At 38.2% G+C, this 16,913-nt stretch overlaps 1 protein-coding gene across 5 annotated transcripts in view; it reads left to right on the top strand.

Annotated features, from left to right (window-relative positions):
• tsnare1 (T-SNARE Domain Containing 1) overlaps positions 1-16,913 on the top strand; it is a 217,744-nt gene that overhangs the window by 109,628 nt on the left and 91,203 nt on the right. For all 5 annotated transcript variants that reach the window (XM_067602493.1, XM_067602489.1, XM_067602490.1 and 2 more), the window contains exons 10-11: positions 4,575-4,647; positions 16,047-16,129. In XM_067602493.1, the coding sequence (XP_067458594.1) occupies positions 4,575-4,647; positions 16,047-16,129 (156 nt within the window). The remainder of the gene's footprint in view (positions 1-4,574; positions 4,648-16,046; positions 16,130-16,913) is intronic.

The following is a 16,913-nucleotide window of genomic DNA, read 5'->3' as shown; positions in this document are numbered from 1 at the left end:
TGAAAACGTCTTAAATCTCCCGGATGCCTCTTCAGGGGTCGTGCTGTCTATCAGCGCTTTCCTTCCTCGTGGCTGACTTGCATACTTAATCAGCTGTTATTACTGAAGCCGCTTCACCTTAAAGAGGCTGATGGAAGCGCTTCGCTGTGCCACACTCCCCTCTGCAGGCACCAGTGGAGACCTCCATGCATGGCCACTCTGCACTGTAAGACTGAAAGACATATTAGCATGTATCCTGCTGGCCTCTATAAACTGCATTCTTTGGATGAAACCCTTGCTGGGAGAATCATGCACTATATGCAGCAATTTCTCTAATCCCTACTGCTTGCTGTCATATACTGGATTGTAAATCACCTTCATTGGGCTGATATCTTGTTAAGTATCAAACTGTGCTGAGCAAACATTACTCTTAATAAAGAAACTATGATTTTGAAGACACAAGCAGATTAAAGTAATCACACAGGGGGATTCTCATTGAATCTGCAACTGATTTCTGTGTGGATGACTAGAAGACTCTAGCATGAAAGTAACAGGAAAGAGGAGTCACTTTTTTCTTTTTAGCTCATCCTCTATCAGATGATCTGCAGGTTGCAAAGCTTTGGAATCAAGCTTCAATCTCTTCCACAAGTGTTCATATCAGCCAGTATCAGACAGATCCTTATGACTGGAGAAATGCGAGGCATGCAGCACTGGTGACTGAGGTGTCAATCAAATGCTGCCGGCAGGCTTGTTTCTTTGACTTTTTTTTATTTTTTTTTTATCTTGGCCTCAAGTTTAATTGTGTTTTTGCTGTCTCTGCAGTGGCCCCAGTGTCAGATGGAACAGCTGTCTGAATCACAGTCTGACATTTTAGTCTCATGAAAATATACAGACCCTTGGAGCTTTTCATTTGTTCAAGCATGTTCTTTTCATCAGTCACACACAATAACAACAACAGGAGGATTGACAGGACCAGTCAGAGGACCAGCAGAGGTGAGCCTCAGCACTAAGGATGAGTCTGGCTCGTTGGACACCATCATAAGGATTTGTGGAACGCGACAAAAGTTCTGTGACACTTTATTGATCCCTATATAGGAAGTTCATTTTTTTTGCATGGCTCCCTCCCTGGAGGTGAGGTCAGGGTCAGCTATAGAGCACTGACCTCTGAAGCTGGACCAGATTCAGGGTGAATCAGTCAAAAAATAATGTCCTTTTTCTTGCCATGCTTTTTCCTGACTTTGAAAAAAAACAGGGTGCAAGCAAGGAAAGAATTCATGACTGTGCAAAAAGAATTCAACAGAACTTGAAATAATGCTGCGTTCAAATCATGCTGGCAGAGTGGGAAGAACTTTTAATCATGTTATATATTTGTAGTAGTTTGTTAACAATTGAAACTAGATACAAATTGTGTATATCTCTTTTTAATTTAGCTAAATTGATTGTGTTTGGGTTTTATTCATATGTAATTGCCACTTGAAACCTTTTTTGACACTTTTGCACTTCTGTAGCTCTTTTAACCAAGTGGGAAATATTGTAGCTGCCAAAAAATCCTCCGACCCCAAATGACAACTAGGAGACTGACGTGAAAGTTGGCTTCTATTAATTACAGTCTAAATCAATCAATCAATCAGACTGAACAACATGGTGTGATATTAGTGATTAAGACGTACTGTAATGTCTGCCAGAACACTATAAGACACTGTAAGTTGTTTATTGCTAAAGCCAGAAATAGTGGGATAGCAGGATTCTTGGTAAAGGACGGTCCTGTTTCCTTGGAGACTTTAAACACTGGAGCTTCTTTCCATGGCACCAAGAGAATTTGACCAGCTCTTATCATCCTTAACGCTTTTGCTCACCTCAACTAATTAAGAGATTTTTTCATCAAAAAAGCTACACTCTTGCAGTCTTATGGAAGGATATTTGACAGTCCTGTCACATCTAACATGTTTGGTCCTGTATTGACAACAGTGGTAATAGTATGATTAACAGCATGTCTACATCCATTTTCCACTAATTTGCGTTTTTTTACGGGGGTTATGCACAGGACCTCTTTGTCGGCGCCAATTGCCAGGTAAGCTTCTGGTCCTGCTGAAAAATAACTCAGCACATAACCCCCTGTAAAACAGCAAATTGTCATTACACTTCAGTTTTTGTGCGGATTAAAACAAATGACATATATAATTTGATCATTAGTGAGCTGAGCTAAGCTAAGCTAACATGATGCTTTAGCCTTATATTTACTCTTGGTATTGATCTTCTCATGTAACTCTCCGCACAAAAAGCAAGTAAGCATTTACAAAGAAATGTTGAATTATTTCTTTCAACCTGCATTAACTGATTTTTTGGCCACTGGGCAGAAACAAGTTGTGAACACATGGTATAGCCTATTATCATCTTTTAAGTTGATATGTTGAACTTGTTAGCAAACAGTTGCTTATTTCCACATCTAGCAGTTATGGAACAGCATTATCATTTATTTGGAGTCATGTTTCTGTCCACCTGGTGAACATAAGTCCAATATTCACTTTCTTTTAGCTGTTTTTGCTCTCTACCAACTCCTGAGGGAAATATCTGGCTCTTTAGCTGCTAAATGCTCCACTATGTCCACCAGCTAGTTGCTAAATGTCTGCTTTCAGTTTGTTGCTGAGGATGTAATGTACAGTGGATTTGTAGAGCTCTTTCTCTTAAAACAGCTGCCTGTCGCGGTTGAAAACAAAGATATGAGAGCGCTGAGATCGAACCAAAACAGCCAAAGAATGATCTGAAGCTTGCTACAGAGCTGCACACATTGTCATAGTGGCCAAACAGAAACTATCCCCCCATAAAAGCATGGTACAAGACACTTGTAGCTGTCCGTCATTAATCATAACACATAAACAGCAGCAAAGTTTGATTTCCCACACAGGTTAATGTAGCACTGATGATGCAGGATTACATCACCATAATTACCCAATGAATGAGTCACCTGTCAGTCTATATGACTTCAGCAACCAATCAACAACCAATATATCATGTTGTTTCTTTGCACTGTAGCAACTGAGCAATACTACATGTATGAAAACAATCCTAGACTTTGCCTACTGTCCTTGCACCTGATAAGGTTCACACAGGAACTGAGGCAGAAACTATCATACTATACTTGCCCTGAGTGATAAGGAAACCTCCTGTAATAAACCTGTTGTTGGAAACATAATAGAAAAATCTCCAGTCCTGGTTCCCAGCCCAGTGCCAGTATCCACTGGCTGCTAGATTGGCCATGAGCAGAATTTAAAGCCCATGAAATATGGAAAAGGGCACAGTGTTGGCCTGAAGCCTGGCCACCCACTCAGGCCTCAGGCAGGGGTCCCAACCCATCACATCTCTGCCTTCTCCCTGTGTGTCACTCTGCCTATTCACCTCCACACACTATTTGCTAAATTGGTTACACACTGTTCTGTCATTATGATGAAATGAGCCCTGATTGCCCTCTGCTTTGCCAGGTAAAATAAATTTGTTATTCTATTACAGCATGATAGACAGGGTTGCCCAAAGATAAATGCAAAAAAGTCTTTAGCATCACGAGGTGTGCCAGGGGCCATTTTGGCTCCATTCAAACAGTTTTTGCCAAGTGCCAGGATGACTGCCAGTTTCCACAGCAATCTCCGCCACCTGTGATGGATGGCCTAGTGGGTTAGACTACACAAACGCAGCTGTGATTGCACGGTGCCATAATGGAGGAAAAGGGGGACCTGTGAGCAGGAGATAGACAGAGGTTTTATAAGCTTTCATATTGCTTTGAGCTGAAACATTGAGAGCAGATTCAAAGCTCGGAGACTGTGGAGAATTAGCTGCGGTCAACCATAGCTGCACTAGTTTGCTCTGTGCCCTGACAGAGAAATAATTGAACAAAACTTTGAACTGCTTTTTTTCATTTTAGTCTAGCCAAGCACACAACATTCAGGATTTAACACAAATCCACTGAATTTGTCAATTAAAGAGACAGGAAACTTTATTTGGAATTGCTTTGTTTTGTTTTTCAAATAGGAGTGAAGAAGGAAAAAAGATAACTTAAATATAGAGGCACAAAGTCTGAATTGGAAGGAGGTCGAGGTGGAGGGATGAGGTCAACAAAACATCAAAGTTTGACACGGGAGATCACTATTGGTTATCTGTTTTCAGCTGCTACTCAAACCATGACCATGACCACCTACCTTTTACCATATGGTTATTGTTGTGCCCATGACGACCAAGGTCCCCTAACCTTAAGAAAATAGTAATTTTAACCCAAACCATGAGGTTTTTGTGCTTAAACCTAACCAGACCTTTACCATAGCGCAGCATTAAACATATTTATTCTTCAAGTAATTTGTAATGGTTTTGATGTTGTCCTGCTGATTACTGCCCAGCATCCAAACCAGGAAATAAAGATAACTAAAAATAAACAAACATGGGAACAATTAACTGTTATTGACATTTGTAAGAGCTAATGAGCTGATAAAGACCACTAACACAATGAACGCACATTTAGTGACATTAGATTTCAAATCCCCAGCACCTTTTTAATGTGTTCTCAGCAGTGGTCTAACATTAGCATTTACTGTCGGTTTTCTCCACAGAGAGACATGCTGGATGTCAGTCAAATCATGAAGGATCTGGCCAGTATGGTCCATGAACAAGGAGACACCATCGGTAAGTTATTGTGTGTGAATGTGTGTGTGTGTTGAATATTGTCAACATTGTCGTCCCCAGTTAAATTAACAAAGAACATTTTTGGCCATGTTTTCATTTGATGTGCTTGATTAATAACAGCTCGAGTTCAAAGATTCTGCTGGACAAAACAAACTTTTCAACCTGCACCCCGCTGCCATGCTGGTAGATTCTTTTATGAGAAGCAAAATGCTCTGGATTTATACAAACAGTGTTAGAGAAAATCCATTTAGACACCCTGATATCTGTAAATGGCTCTCTGCACCCTGCAGTGATTTAGACTTGGCAAAAAGAATGAAACTTAGCACACAGATAAAGGGCAGATACAGAGTCTTTCCTGCTGGGTCACACATCTGCCATCAGCTATGTCTGGCTCCATCATGAACATTCACTGGAGAATTGGATGTTACTTAATGTCAAACAGCCAGGTAGACAAAGAGACATAAGCGAAAACTGTTGTTGAGATGCGGTTGTAGATCATTTCGGAGAAGAAGTGAAAGGTCTGATAAGACGGATGACTTTCCAAATTGAGGTTATTATCTTTAGCCGTAAACTCTCCTCCAGCTGGAGCTGGTGGCGGTTCATTTACAGTTTGTTTTTGGCTTGCTTAGCCAAATAAATGAGTAGGAGTCTAATTTAACATCTTCACCTTTAGAGTTCCCAGTGATCCCTTTAAAGGATAAAGCTGGTGTTATTCTTATTGTCAACAAATTCCATAAAAAACAAAACAAACAGTATGTTAGTTTGTCTCTCAAGACTTTCTGACTTCCCTGACCTGTTGGTGGCACTCAGCCCCAAGTCCACTGGATCCTACTGAAGATGTAAATCTTTACAAATGTATCACAAATATAGTTTCATTTAAAAAAACAAAACAAAAAAAAAACAACAAAAAAGGCTCAGTCATTTCCTAAAACAGCTGTTCACTGTAGTTTTTAGCAAACATTACTCAAACAGGAGGAAATATTTTTGTTGGGGGCTATTTTCAGCAGGGGGATTAACTTGTATTTGATGTTCTAATGAGTATTTCTGGCAGCAGGACAGTGTGTGTGGGATTGTCTCAAAATAAACTACAGTGCGTGTTCATGGTGATGAAGGAACATGTCACCCAGTGCAACAGTGTGGGTCATTGATGTGTATCTTATAGTATTTAATAGCACAATAGTGCTCGCAAATCCTAAAATGTATTCTGTTGATGTTTTTAAACTAAACTGTGAATTTTAAAGTTCAAATTGTATGAAATTTCACATTTTAGATCCAAGGATTCTTTGAAGCAAAATGAGTTGCCAGGTTTGTGTATGACTGTGAAAAAAATGCACGATTCATGGTGCAGTTTGGTGTGGTAGAAGTAACCTGGTCTCACGATCTATGTACAAATAACACAACTTTATACTTCAAAATTGCATGCAGTACATACACCAAAGTCCAATTTTGTGTGCATGTGATACGCCAATGTAACACTGCATTTTTAACCTTTTCACATCTCATTTAACATCGTTGGTTAGGTTTAAGCATTAAATCCACTTGGTTAGGTTAGGGAAAATTACAGTTTGAGTTAAAAATGTCCCAACCTGAGGCTAAAAATCTCTGGTTAAGACGCTGATGTGACGTCGAGGACGTTTGGTTGGTGGTCTCAAACAGTGGTCTCCTGCTGCTTTTGGAACTGTTAGCCAACTAATTATCTAGCCATCCACCCAACCCGCCTGGTCCTAATAAGTCAAAAATCACCTCATAAAATGAAAGAAAATTGCATTACATTGACATCACTTCCCTGGGAAGGACTGGCATATCACCTGCATGCAAAATTGAACTTTTGCATATGTACTGCACGCAATTTGAAAGTGTTAAATCATGTTATTTGTATACAGATTGAAAAGACCGGCCTAGTTGGAACAATGCAGACATTCAACATGTCCTTGTACTAACCCGCCAATGCCTTAAGTTGAAGAGGTTTGCAAAACAACTGTGTTGACATGAAATAACTAGCAATTACTATGCTAATGCTAATTACCATGCTAGCTTTGACAGGGTATTATGAGGGTTAGGGTTGAACACACAAGGGTTGCTCACAGTGTTATGTTTGAAAAGTGGTCTTTCAGTTAATTTCATGTCTGTTTCCATTAGAAATTATAAATTAAAAAGATTATTTTCTGTCCTGTGAAGACTGTGCAAAATCAGTAATAGACCTGTTTGTGTTATCATGTCAAAGGTAAAACTTAGGGCACAAAGCATAAAACACAGGGACAATAGCAAAGAGCTCAGCTTAATTGATAGTAGATAGATTGATAGATTAATAGTGTATTTACAAATGCATTATACACATTCTAGCTTTATGGTGAAAAACTGTATGAAGCAATTTGCAGGTGTGTGTGTGTGTATGATGAGGTTCTCTGGAAGGAATCTGAAGCAATAACTTGTGCTAATTGGGGCCTTTCTGTCTTCTGCCTTCATCAGGCTAACGTAGATGCCCTTCAAATACCCTTTAGAACCAGGCTGACTCAGACTGGTCTACCCCACTAACTGTTTTCTTTTTCTCCCATGCACTAAGATTGTTAACATTTAGAGCAATGAGTGATGCACATTATGGAGAAAGTGTACTTCTGTCTTTTTGTATTTTACTATGCTGTCCTCATCTATTATTATGTTAGTGACACCGGATCATACCGAACCACAACACTAACACCTACAGTAAAAAATTAGCTAACCACTACTGCAGAAACATTAATCCAAGACCATTAGTAGCTGTCACACTGACTACACCTTCATGCTTTCATTTGCCAGTCTTTTAGGTATTAAGGTCAATGGTCTGACAACAAAACACTAAGTGTTGTGACAATTTATTAAGTGTTTGTTTTTGTGTACTGAATGGAAGCCTGAAATGTAATTAGTGCATTTGAAACTGTTTTATTATTCTTTCAAGGAGCAAATCTAAATAAATCACATACAGCAAAAGATTTTTGGTATAAACTTTCAGCCTGCTGTGCTTCCTGCTAGATGCAAATCAAAAATGTCACACTACAGCAGGTGTTTTCCATCAGTCGTTACAAGTAAAACACCTGCTGTGAGATCACTTAGAACTCAGAATTGCAACAAGCCTGAAAGATTTACCCACACAGAGAGCAGTACACAAGCACTTGTAACTTTATGAATAACAAGGTTCTTTTTTTCAAAATACACGATACTGACAATCATTATGTGAATTCAACACCTATCCACAACACCTTTTGTCATTTATCTATACTATCAATCTATACTACTTGTTTCAATCAAAACATATCAATTATTAAAAATGTTAATAAATATTATTATTTACTTAAAAATATCTACTTTATTTAATATTTTATTGTCTAATAAGTACATGAGAAAATTGTGTACTTACACTAAAGTACAAACAATTCAAAGGAATCAAAATTGTCTCTGTGCAATGTATAAAATTTACTGACAACTGTTGGACTTTGTTCCATCCAAAAAATGGAAAAATTATATATTTATTGCTGTGAAATATTAAATATGTTTCAATAAAATGTGAGAATTACCAAGTACTAAAATTCTCACAAAAATTACCCAAAAAAATTAGGAAATGAAAATAGTTTGTCCAGAATATTACATTGAAATGATAAAAATCATACAGTAAGTATTTCAGTGCAGCTATTACCAGGAACAGTTTTTAGATGAAACTAAGACGTATCATCATACTGTACATTCTCAAACAAATTCTAGTTTTCAAATAATATGACCCTAACAAAGCTTGGGTAAAAAACTTAGAGGAGTGGTGGAATTACCTGTACTCTAATAATTCACGTTAGATTCAGCATAATGTACATTTCCGTAGCACTAATTACAACAGTACAACAAAAGAGTCATGTCATACTCTTTTCGCTTCTAGATCCCTATTTTGTCTTCTTTTTCTTAATTGCTGCGAACTTTCTGTTGAAATACAACACTTCCTGCAAATGTTTCACATTAAAAGCCTACCAAGAAAGGTGGGGATTATTATGGAGCTGATCTAAAGCTTTCATTTTGTGCAGGAAGTGTTATGGTATGGTGTGTTAACAGTGATCACAAAACTATTGGATTCATCATTGTGAGGAGAAACAGAGTGGTGAGTGTGATATGACTGACATTAGTGCTGTGGAAATGTACACTATCCTATATTTTTCAAGACAGCTGGTAAACATAGGATGGGTTAAGTCTGCATTAATAGCAGATTGAAACTGGAGCAGCAGAACATAGGGAGGCTTCTTCTAGAAATGAGATGAAATATATTCATACAACATAAAACAGACATAAAAAGGTCCTATCTCATTTCAAAATTAAAGTAAATGCAGGCCACTATTTTAGATTTTATGGTAATTTTCTGTTTGAGATTGTAAAATGTTCAATATATTATTTGAATTACGTAGTAATAGCTACATACTTTTAATTACTAAGATATAAATACTGTATAAAGCACAAAATGAGTCTATGCCATTTTAACATAACTTAAATTGTAGCTCAAGATGTAGAATCAAGGGAGCACTGAGCATAAAAGATCCAGGGAACTACTACTACAAGCAAGAGTTGCAACTCCCAACACATTCTGTATGTCATGTCCTCTGTCAGATATAGAATAAATTGGCTTTAAGTTATTATTTCCGTTTGTGAATTCTGCTACATCTCATTCTCGTGCTTCATAGTCATACATGCACAAATTGCAGTTTTGCACCCCTTTTGTCATTTGCATATTAAAGACTGTCGATACATTGCTTTGGACATAGAAGGAAGAGAACACAGTGTGCTCCCACCCAAATGGGTGAGTGGAGAGACGGAGTTTGTGACATTATACCACAGCAGAAGTCCAATCCGATCATTACAGAGTCATGCAATAATGGACCTCTTCCCTTTAAAAACAGATGCACTGAAATTGCCTTTGGTTTTTTTTTGAGCAAGGCTTTCTTGGTGTATTGGTTGATATGAATAATGTGTGATTGTGGCGTGGAGGCGTTTGTAGCAAAAGCAGCAGGTAATACAAAGAAATGAATAGGCTCAAGAAGGAAGGATTAGTGCTTTTGTGGCCTATGCGCGCTGGCTAAGGACACACTATATTAAAGTCCGTGAGTCGAGACACACAATCAGCAATGTTTGTTCAGACTCAAACTCTGGCACACCACACAAAAGAGGTGTTAAGAACATATTCATTTGTACACATCAAAAGAGTATGTTTGTTTTGTTTTTCAGGGTGATTAAAATATTCTCTGACTTAGTTGGGGGTTTGTTTGTATTAGACATTATTTGCAGAGCAAATCTTAGTTTATTTGGTATTTGGAATGTCATTTTTGTCCAAAAGGTGGCATTACATCAATCTCATCAATCAGATCATGAGTTTGAAATATCATTTATACAATACTGACAATTTGGCCTGAGGGCTACATCAGAGATGGAGTGTCTATAATGGAAAAGGTTCATCTACTGGACACCATGAATATCCACAGAAAATTCCAAGAGTCTGTTTTTTTTTTTAAAATAGTTATTGTAAATTAAAGCTTAATTTCAAAGCCCTTGCATATCAATTAATAGGTGTGATGGTTCATGCTACTTTCAACAGCTTCTGACTTTAAACAACCATGCTAACCACTCTGTGAGGCTACTTAGGCTTTGTTCATACTGCAGGAAAATCAGATTTGTTTCTCAAATCAGATCTTTAAGACAGACTGTCCACACTGTTATTTGCAAGTGATCAGATCGGATTTGTGTGTCCAGACATCACCAACCTATCTGCATGGGTTGCTGTGATAACAACGTAGGCTAATTATGTACGCTGATTACACAGCTTTCCAATGCGGAAGCATGAGAAATAGACATCCATCATCCCCCTCAGAGTGCGAGCGGACAATTTATTTCAACTCCATACCGCTCTGCTAGTAGCAGCATGGATTCTGCTCAGCCGCTCTGATGCACTTCCGTCACTCTGGATTTGACATTGTCGTTGTGTGTCATGTAGCGAGTGACACAGAAGACACTTTGAAATCCGATTTGAGAGGCTGTACTGAGACGCATCTGTAGAAATCTGATTGGAATCGCATTTCAAACCACCTCCAAATGTGGCTTCATGTGGTTTTTTGCTGTCCAGACAAACGGATTTGGGCTGGCAGTCTGAATAAGGCCTTAGGCACAACAGAGCTTTCAGCTAAATGCTAATGTCTGCAAACATTTTACTTATTTGGTTTAACCAGGACATAGTGAGAGATTGCCTGCTTGATTGCCTGATATGAAGGCAGCTTTTCAGTTTTATTTTGTAAATTATTCCTAACCCAGGGCACACAGTATGAACATGCAATTTTACCAATTTCTGAGAAGACTCAAGGGACACTGAAGATTATCTATCGAGATGATCTGGTCTGATAGTTGTTAGAACAGATTTTACAAAGTTAAACAGCAAGTTTACCAAGAAAGCTTGAAAGATAAAAAGGTATATATGACCCTTTCTTTGTATTTGTAGTGAAGTTCACCCAACATGTATAAATTACAGTGATGAGTTCTTCTTCCAACGTTCAAACGAAAAACAGGGTCAGGCTTATGAAGTAATAAGTCTGTCGTCTGCATATACAGGATGTCATCAGAATCAGTCAGTTAGAAATGTGGACTAAACAAGATATTTTCCTTGCTGCAGAGGAAAATCATTTCTTACATCAAAAATGAAAATCTAATTTCGGTTTCAGTTTCTTTACAAGGTTATCAATAAAGAAAGATAATTTGTCATCAAGCCATGATTCAACATATTTTTATGCAGAGACTTTTTCTAACTCAATTCCTTCTATGGTACATTTTGTACAGAATGTGAATTATTTCTAGTCATAAATTTGTTGTTTTTTGTGCATTTAAGATTAAAGGGTAAACTGATAACTGGAGTGTGTGAAATGCAGTTTTGAGGTCAGTAATAACTTCGTTATTACAGAAATTATTGGTTGTGATAGACCGAAATCTTGTTCAATCAAGGCTGCAATTTTGAGAGAACTTCGGTTTTTGTGACTAGAATATGCGCTGTCTTTTGCACTCCACACAGGGTTCATCAAAACATTATTTAATTTTAGCTGAAATGGTTTAATAAGTTCATAGTGATCAATGAACAAGTCCTCCCACTGAACATGTACACATATGTCTACCTGAACACCATCTGCTGGCAACTCCTAACAGGTTAGGACACCTCTGGGGCTCTCTTAAATAAGATAGCCCGAGATAGGAATAATCTCCCAGTTTAAGAAAGTTGAAAAATGCTTTTACTCCTACCTCTAAAAATTTGCATCACATTCAGAGCTTTTGGCTAGTTAGGATTGATTTCCTACTCTGAGACGCTTGATAAATACGACCCCAGATCTTTAGCTGGTGAGTATAAACATGCATTAGCCTGCCTTCTGTAACTCACTGAAAGGAATGAGTGCATTTAGTCAATCAACACTATGCATTCACACAACCTCCTGCTCTTCATAAGTTCAAAAGTTAATTCTCTAAAAGCACAAGTGGAGCAGTAATTATCAGAGGCCATCACGACATGAAACAGAAGTCTTTCCTCACAACTCTGAACAGGTTGTAGCCTTTTCATTCTCAGAACACCAACATAATCAATACCACTCTCACTGTTATTGGCCAGTTGTAAATATATGTGGGTAATTATGTGGTGATACCAAATATTTTGAACCATCCGGTTCATTAAACACGCTCTGTCTCATCCCATTAACTTCTGTGTATTGGCAGCCTTCAGAGGAGGCCCTGCTGTTTTAACAGTGTTAACTATTAGACCAGTAGTGCTTGGTAACAGTGAGGGCTGCTGGGCTGTCACGTAATGTGCTGTCAAGGCTGTGTGTGTGTAACAATATGAACAAAAGTTCAGCCTTCCATTAAGCACAGGATGATTCAGCAGGTTGGCATACAAAAGAGAAGAGAAAGAGAAGAGCACGGTTTACTGATGCTTTCTCGTGTTTAAAAACACTAGTGCAGCGCCCATTCAAAACGTGCCTGTTCAGAATGGGCCAATTGCTTATTATTTCTCAAGAGCCGCATATGTATATATCAATTGACAAATGTATCAATGAAAATGAGAATGAATTAATAAATTAAATGGTTTAAATCCAGACAAACTTCACCAGTGAGCCTAACCAGAGGTTGAACTGTAGACGCAGTATACGGCCTTCCATCGGTCGATTCTACTGCCAATCAAATGTGTCTGTGCTCCTATTAGCTAGTTTTACTGCCTCCGCCTCTGTTTTTCTCCTGTGTATGCTGGTTCTTCTCTCTCTCTTAACTGAGCAGGACACACACGTACCTTTGTCCCATTCAGCAAGTCACAGCCCAGAAGCCCCGTCCCGCTGTTATGTGATGGTGTTTATATCAAACAGCCCCCGCTGCACTCAGACATGGAGCTGAGTGGCTCGCTGTTCACTAATTATTCAAAGTTTATTAATATTAAACATGTCGCATGTCCAAATTGCACCAAATTCGACACAGCATGTCCTTGGGTCCTCAGCAATACACACGCTAAGTGTTAAGTCGATCGCATGAACAGTTTGTCATATGCAAAGGACAGACGGACAGAGATTCCTTTCTTTTTACTTAGATTAACTGCAGTGCCAATTCAAAAAGAGATTCTATAGTAAGTCTTGAACGTACATGCCAAGTTTCGTTCACAGTTCAATAGTAGAGCTTAAATCTCTTAAACTCTTTCAAATCATTAAAGGGGACGTATTATGCTTTTCCATATTTTCAGACATAGATATAACATCACAATGTCAGATGTTCATGTTAAAAGTGGCTGATGTGTCAAATAATGAGGTAAACATATGTAGCAGTAATCCCTGTGAGCAAAAAGCAGCAGCTTCAGACTGCTCTGAACACGGTCCAACGGTTTTTTCTACTTTCAGCCCGATCTGACGTCAGTTCGTGGCGGATTTCTTTATATGGACATCTGCTACGTGCACAGTGCATAAGTTCGCTGCTCCGCTCCGGGAGTAGTTACGCCAAGCCACGACACCATTACACAGCACAGCAAAGTAAAATAAGTAATTTACCTGTTGGAGGTGTGCTGGTTGTCTACAGCTCTTCATAAAACATCTCACTGTGGCTGTTTCTGCTTGTACTCTTCCTCCCTGCGTTATTTCTAACTGATCTGCTCAACAAATAGCTCCAAGTAGCTCCATATGTTGTCATTTCAACAGGTTTTTAGTGCTGCTAACGAAGCTCCGCTAACGAAGCTCCACTAATTCAGTGAGGAACACGTTTTTACTTCCTGTACATTCTTCACAATAAAAAGCTCCCATTAGTTAGTCATTGATAAGCTTTTAATTTGAAGCAGTAAAGCAGGAAATGTTTGGTTTGCATTGACGGTGAAGTTACACAACTCTGAAACGTAAAGCTGACCAATCAGAACAGAGTGGGATATTGAGGGGCTGTAAAAAGGGCCAGTATAAGATAAATAAGGAGTTTTTTGAACTGTGAATCATCCCAAGCTACTCTAGTGGAGTCCAAAAATAAAAATTAACAGCTGAAATGAGCATAATAGGTCCTCTTTAACACTACAGATGTAATCTCACCTCAGACCACAATGTGGTTTGCAATGGCAGAGTGGTGCTGTCCATATTTCCACTCGTTGACTCCATGGTCAGAAGAAGCAGAAGCAACATTGTTTATGAAGTATTTTTGTATATTTCTCAAGAACCACTCACCCAAACTACTTCACACCCAAGACTGCATTTCCTTTATTCTCAGCAATACATCTGCCAAGTATGAAGTAGATTGGATGAATGATTCAAGAGATATGTAAAGGACAAACATACATACATACATACAGAGAAACAGAGATTCCTTGCTTTATATAGAGAGAGGAGAGATAGTGCACATATAGTCTTCTTTTCCTTTATTCTATCAAGTATGATTTCATTACAATTGCATGTTTTTTTTTAACTCCTTCAAATTCCTTTCCCAAGTGAATGCTACTATAAGAAGTAAAATACATCTGATCTGATTCATTTGTGAGTGCAAATATCAAGAGCTAAAACAGCTGTTATGTGGACAGCGAGAGCTTTTGAGTTTTGTCAAAACTCTTTTCAATGTTCTTCAAGAGGATGAATAATACAAAGACACCTGAAAATGACTATTATTTTGTTGCTAGACTGCTCAGTAGGAATTAAGTGTTTTGATTTTTGATTGATTTGATTGTTTGTTTCCAACTGAAAGACTTTGTCACTTTTGAAAGCAGGAAAAAAAGACCATCTAAAAATGCAACATTGAACTGAAAATTAAAACACAACCTTGCTAAAATCAATACATGCTGGGGCTTTGTTGATATAGCCTTACTTGGTCTAGTATGACTAGTAGCTGATGGTGGCTAAATCAAGCTAATGTTAGCAAAACTTTACATAGATATTGCTCTATAACAGACACTGCTGAGTCAGTTTGCTGATTTCTACTTTTTACTCTATTTATAAACATTAATCGTCATCCCATAATCCTCAAAACAGCTGCTGTTCAGCAATAGTCACAGTTTAAATTTAGATGAAGCTTAATCAGATTACATGGGAATTTTAACCTTTACAAGGACAGGCTACATATTGCCTGCTCAATTTTTGCTCCGAAAGTGAAGTTTAAATAAATTAGCCAACTATGATGGCTGCTGCTGATGATGTGACTTGGAAGGAAAACATGATTCTGTCTCTGCTTGGTCTTCTTCACCTCAGATTTATACAAAAACTGATTTCAGTTGATTTGGAGCCCAATTTTTCTCATTTAAAATGTCGATCAAGGAAGGCCAAAGTCCAATGGGTTCTTGTTGACGCCTTGATAATAAGAAAAGACCACATTCAGATTCAGTCTTCTTTTTAAAATGATGCCTGTCTCAAGCATAAGCCTCTGTCTGTGGGGTGGTTTTATTTGATAAGACGGTGTATACGTTTGGTGGTTAAGAGTGAAAGTCTGCTTTCCCACCATTGTTGCAACTTATTTTGAATCTGAGATTTTATGCTACCAGGTAATTCCTAACATTGTTGTCAGGACAAATTCTTTGCCAATGACTGTGTGTTGAAGCAGGTTGTGGATTCAGAGCTTTTGCTAAATATTTATTTGAGGGTAAAGTAGTCTGGTTTAATAATGCTAATCCAAGGTCCACTTACCAGCTTCTTTTGAAGCACTTTTAAATGGTCCAAATTAAATGGGAACTGAATCAATTATGGCCACATTCTGGTAGTAATTCAACAAAACTAGAAAATATTTATATTACAGAAATATAGAGCATTCCAATTCACAATGCATGATAAGAAAGTGTGTGCTTTTTGTAGATAATTTAAACTTTTAATGGCTGTGAGAGCATGTTGTGTTGCATTCCAACCACTTAACAAATATGCGCTTTTTGTCCTCAGACAGTATCGAAGATTACATCCAGACCGCATCATCCAACATGGAATCAGCCAATCAGGAGCTCGCGAAGGCCAACCAATACCAGGTACACTGAACCCCCCTGTACACCAGTGCACTCTACGCCTTGCATCCACTTTGTTCTGTTTTAATTTTGTGTACTTGACTGAGCTTTTGCATTGTAATGCAGTCACAAGGAGCTTAGCTTGATCAGCCATGCAAACAGGGACTTTGCTAACTAGATTACACAGCTTTATCACATCCCCCACTAGCATAATAACAAAGATGATGTAATTTCATGTCATACTCTACTAGCTTTTGCCTTCAGTTAAAATAATTGTATTTAGAGACAGAAAACATAAAATGCTTGCCTGGAGTCTTATAAAACACAAAACCACATATATAATTCCAATTCCATGAACAAGTGTTACTTCTACAGAGATAATGGTTATAAATTTGCAATTTTATTCTACAAGTGTATTGACTTAGAGAGGGGAATGCATTGATGGGCAACAACTGTAGCTGAAATTAAATAGAAATTGTTTTCTTTTTTCTCTGTGGTTTTTGGGGTAGCTTGAATTTCCACTTCACAGCACATATTGGAGAGACGTTTTATGAGATGCCCAAGGGTCTGCTTTCGCTCTTGAAGGAAATATATGTCTTCTGCTATTCTGTCAGGGACTATCTCAGTAGGCCAGAGCTTCGTGTGGCTCTGTGCTGTGTAGGCCCCTGGCTATGGTAAATAATGTATTGACTTAAGTGTCACTGGGTTAATAAAGGATATACCTTTTATACATGGGTTACATAGCTTCAGAGCTGCATCCAAACTCTCTAACTGCAATTATTACTGCTATTAGTGATATCTGTCTATT

The sequence above is a fragment of the Thunnus thynnus genome, chromosome 10 (genome assembly GCF_963924715.1).
Source record: "Thunnus thynnus chromosome 10, fThuThy2.1, whole genome shotgun sequence".
NCBI classification, from domain to species: domain Eukaryota; kingdom Metazoa; phylum Chordata; class Actinopteri; order Scombriformes; family Scombridae; genus Thunnus; species Thunnus thynnus.
This window is presented reverse-complemented; position numbering and strand designations above follow the sequence as displayed.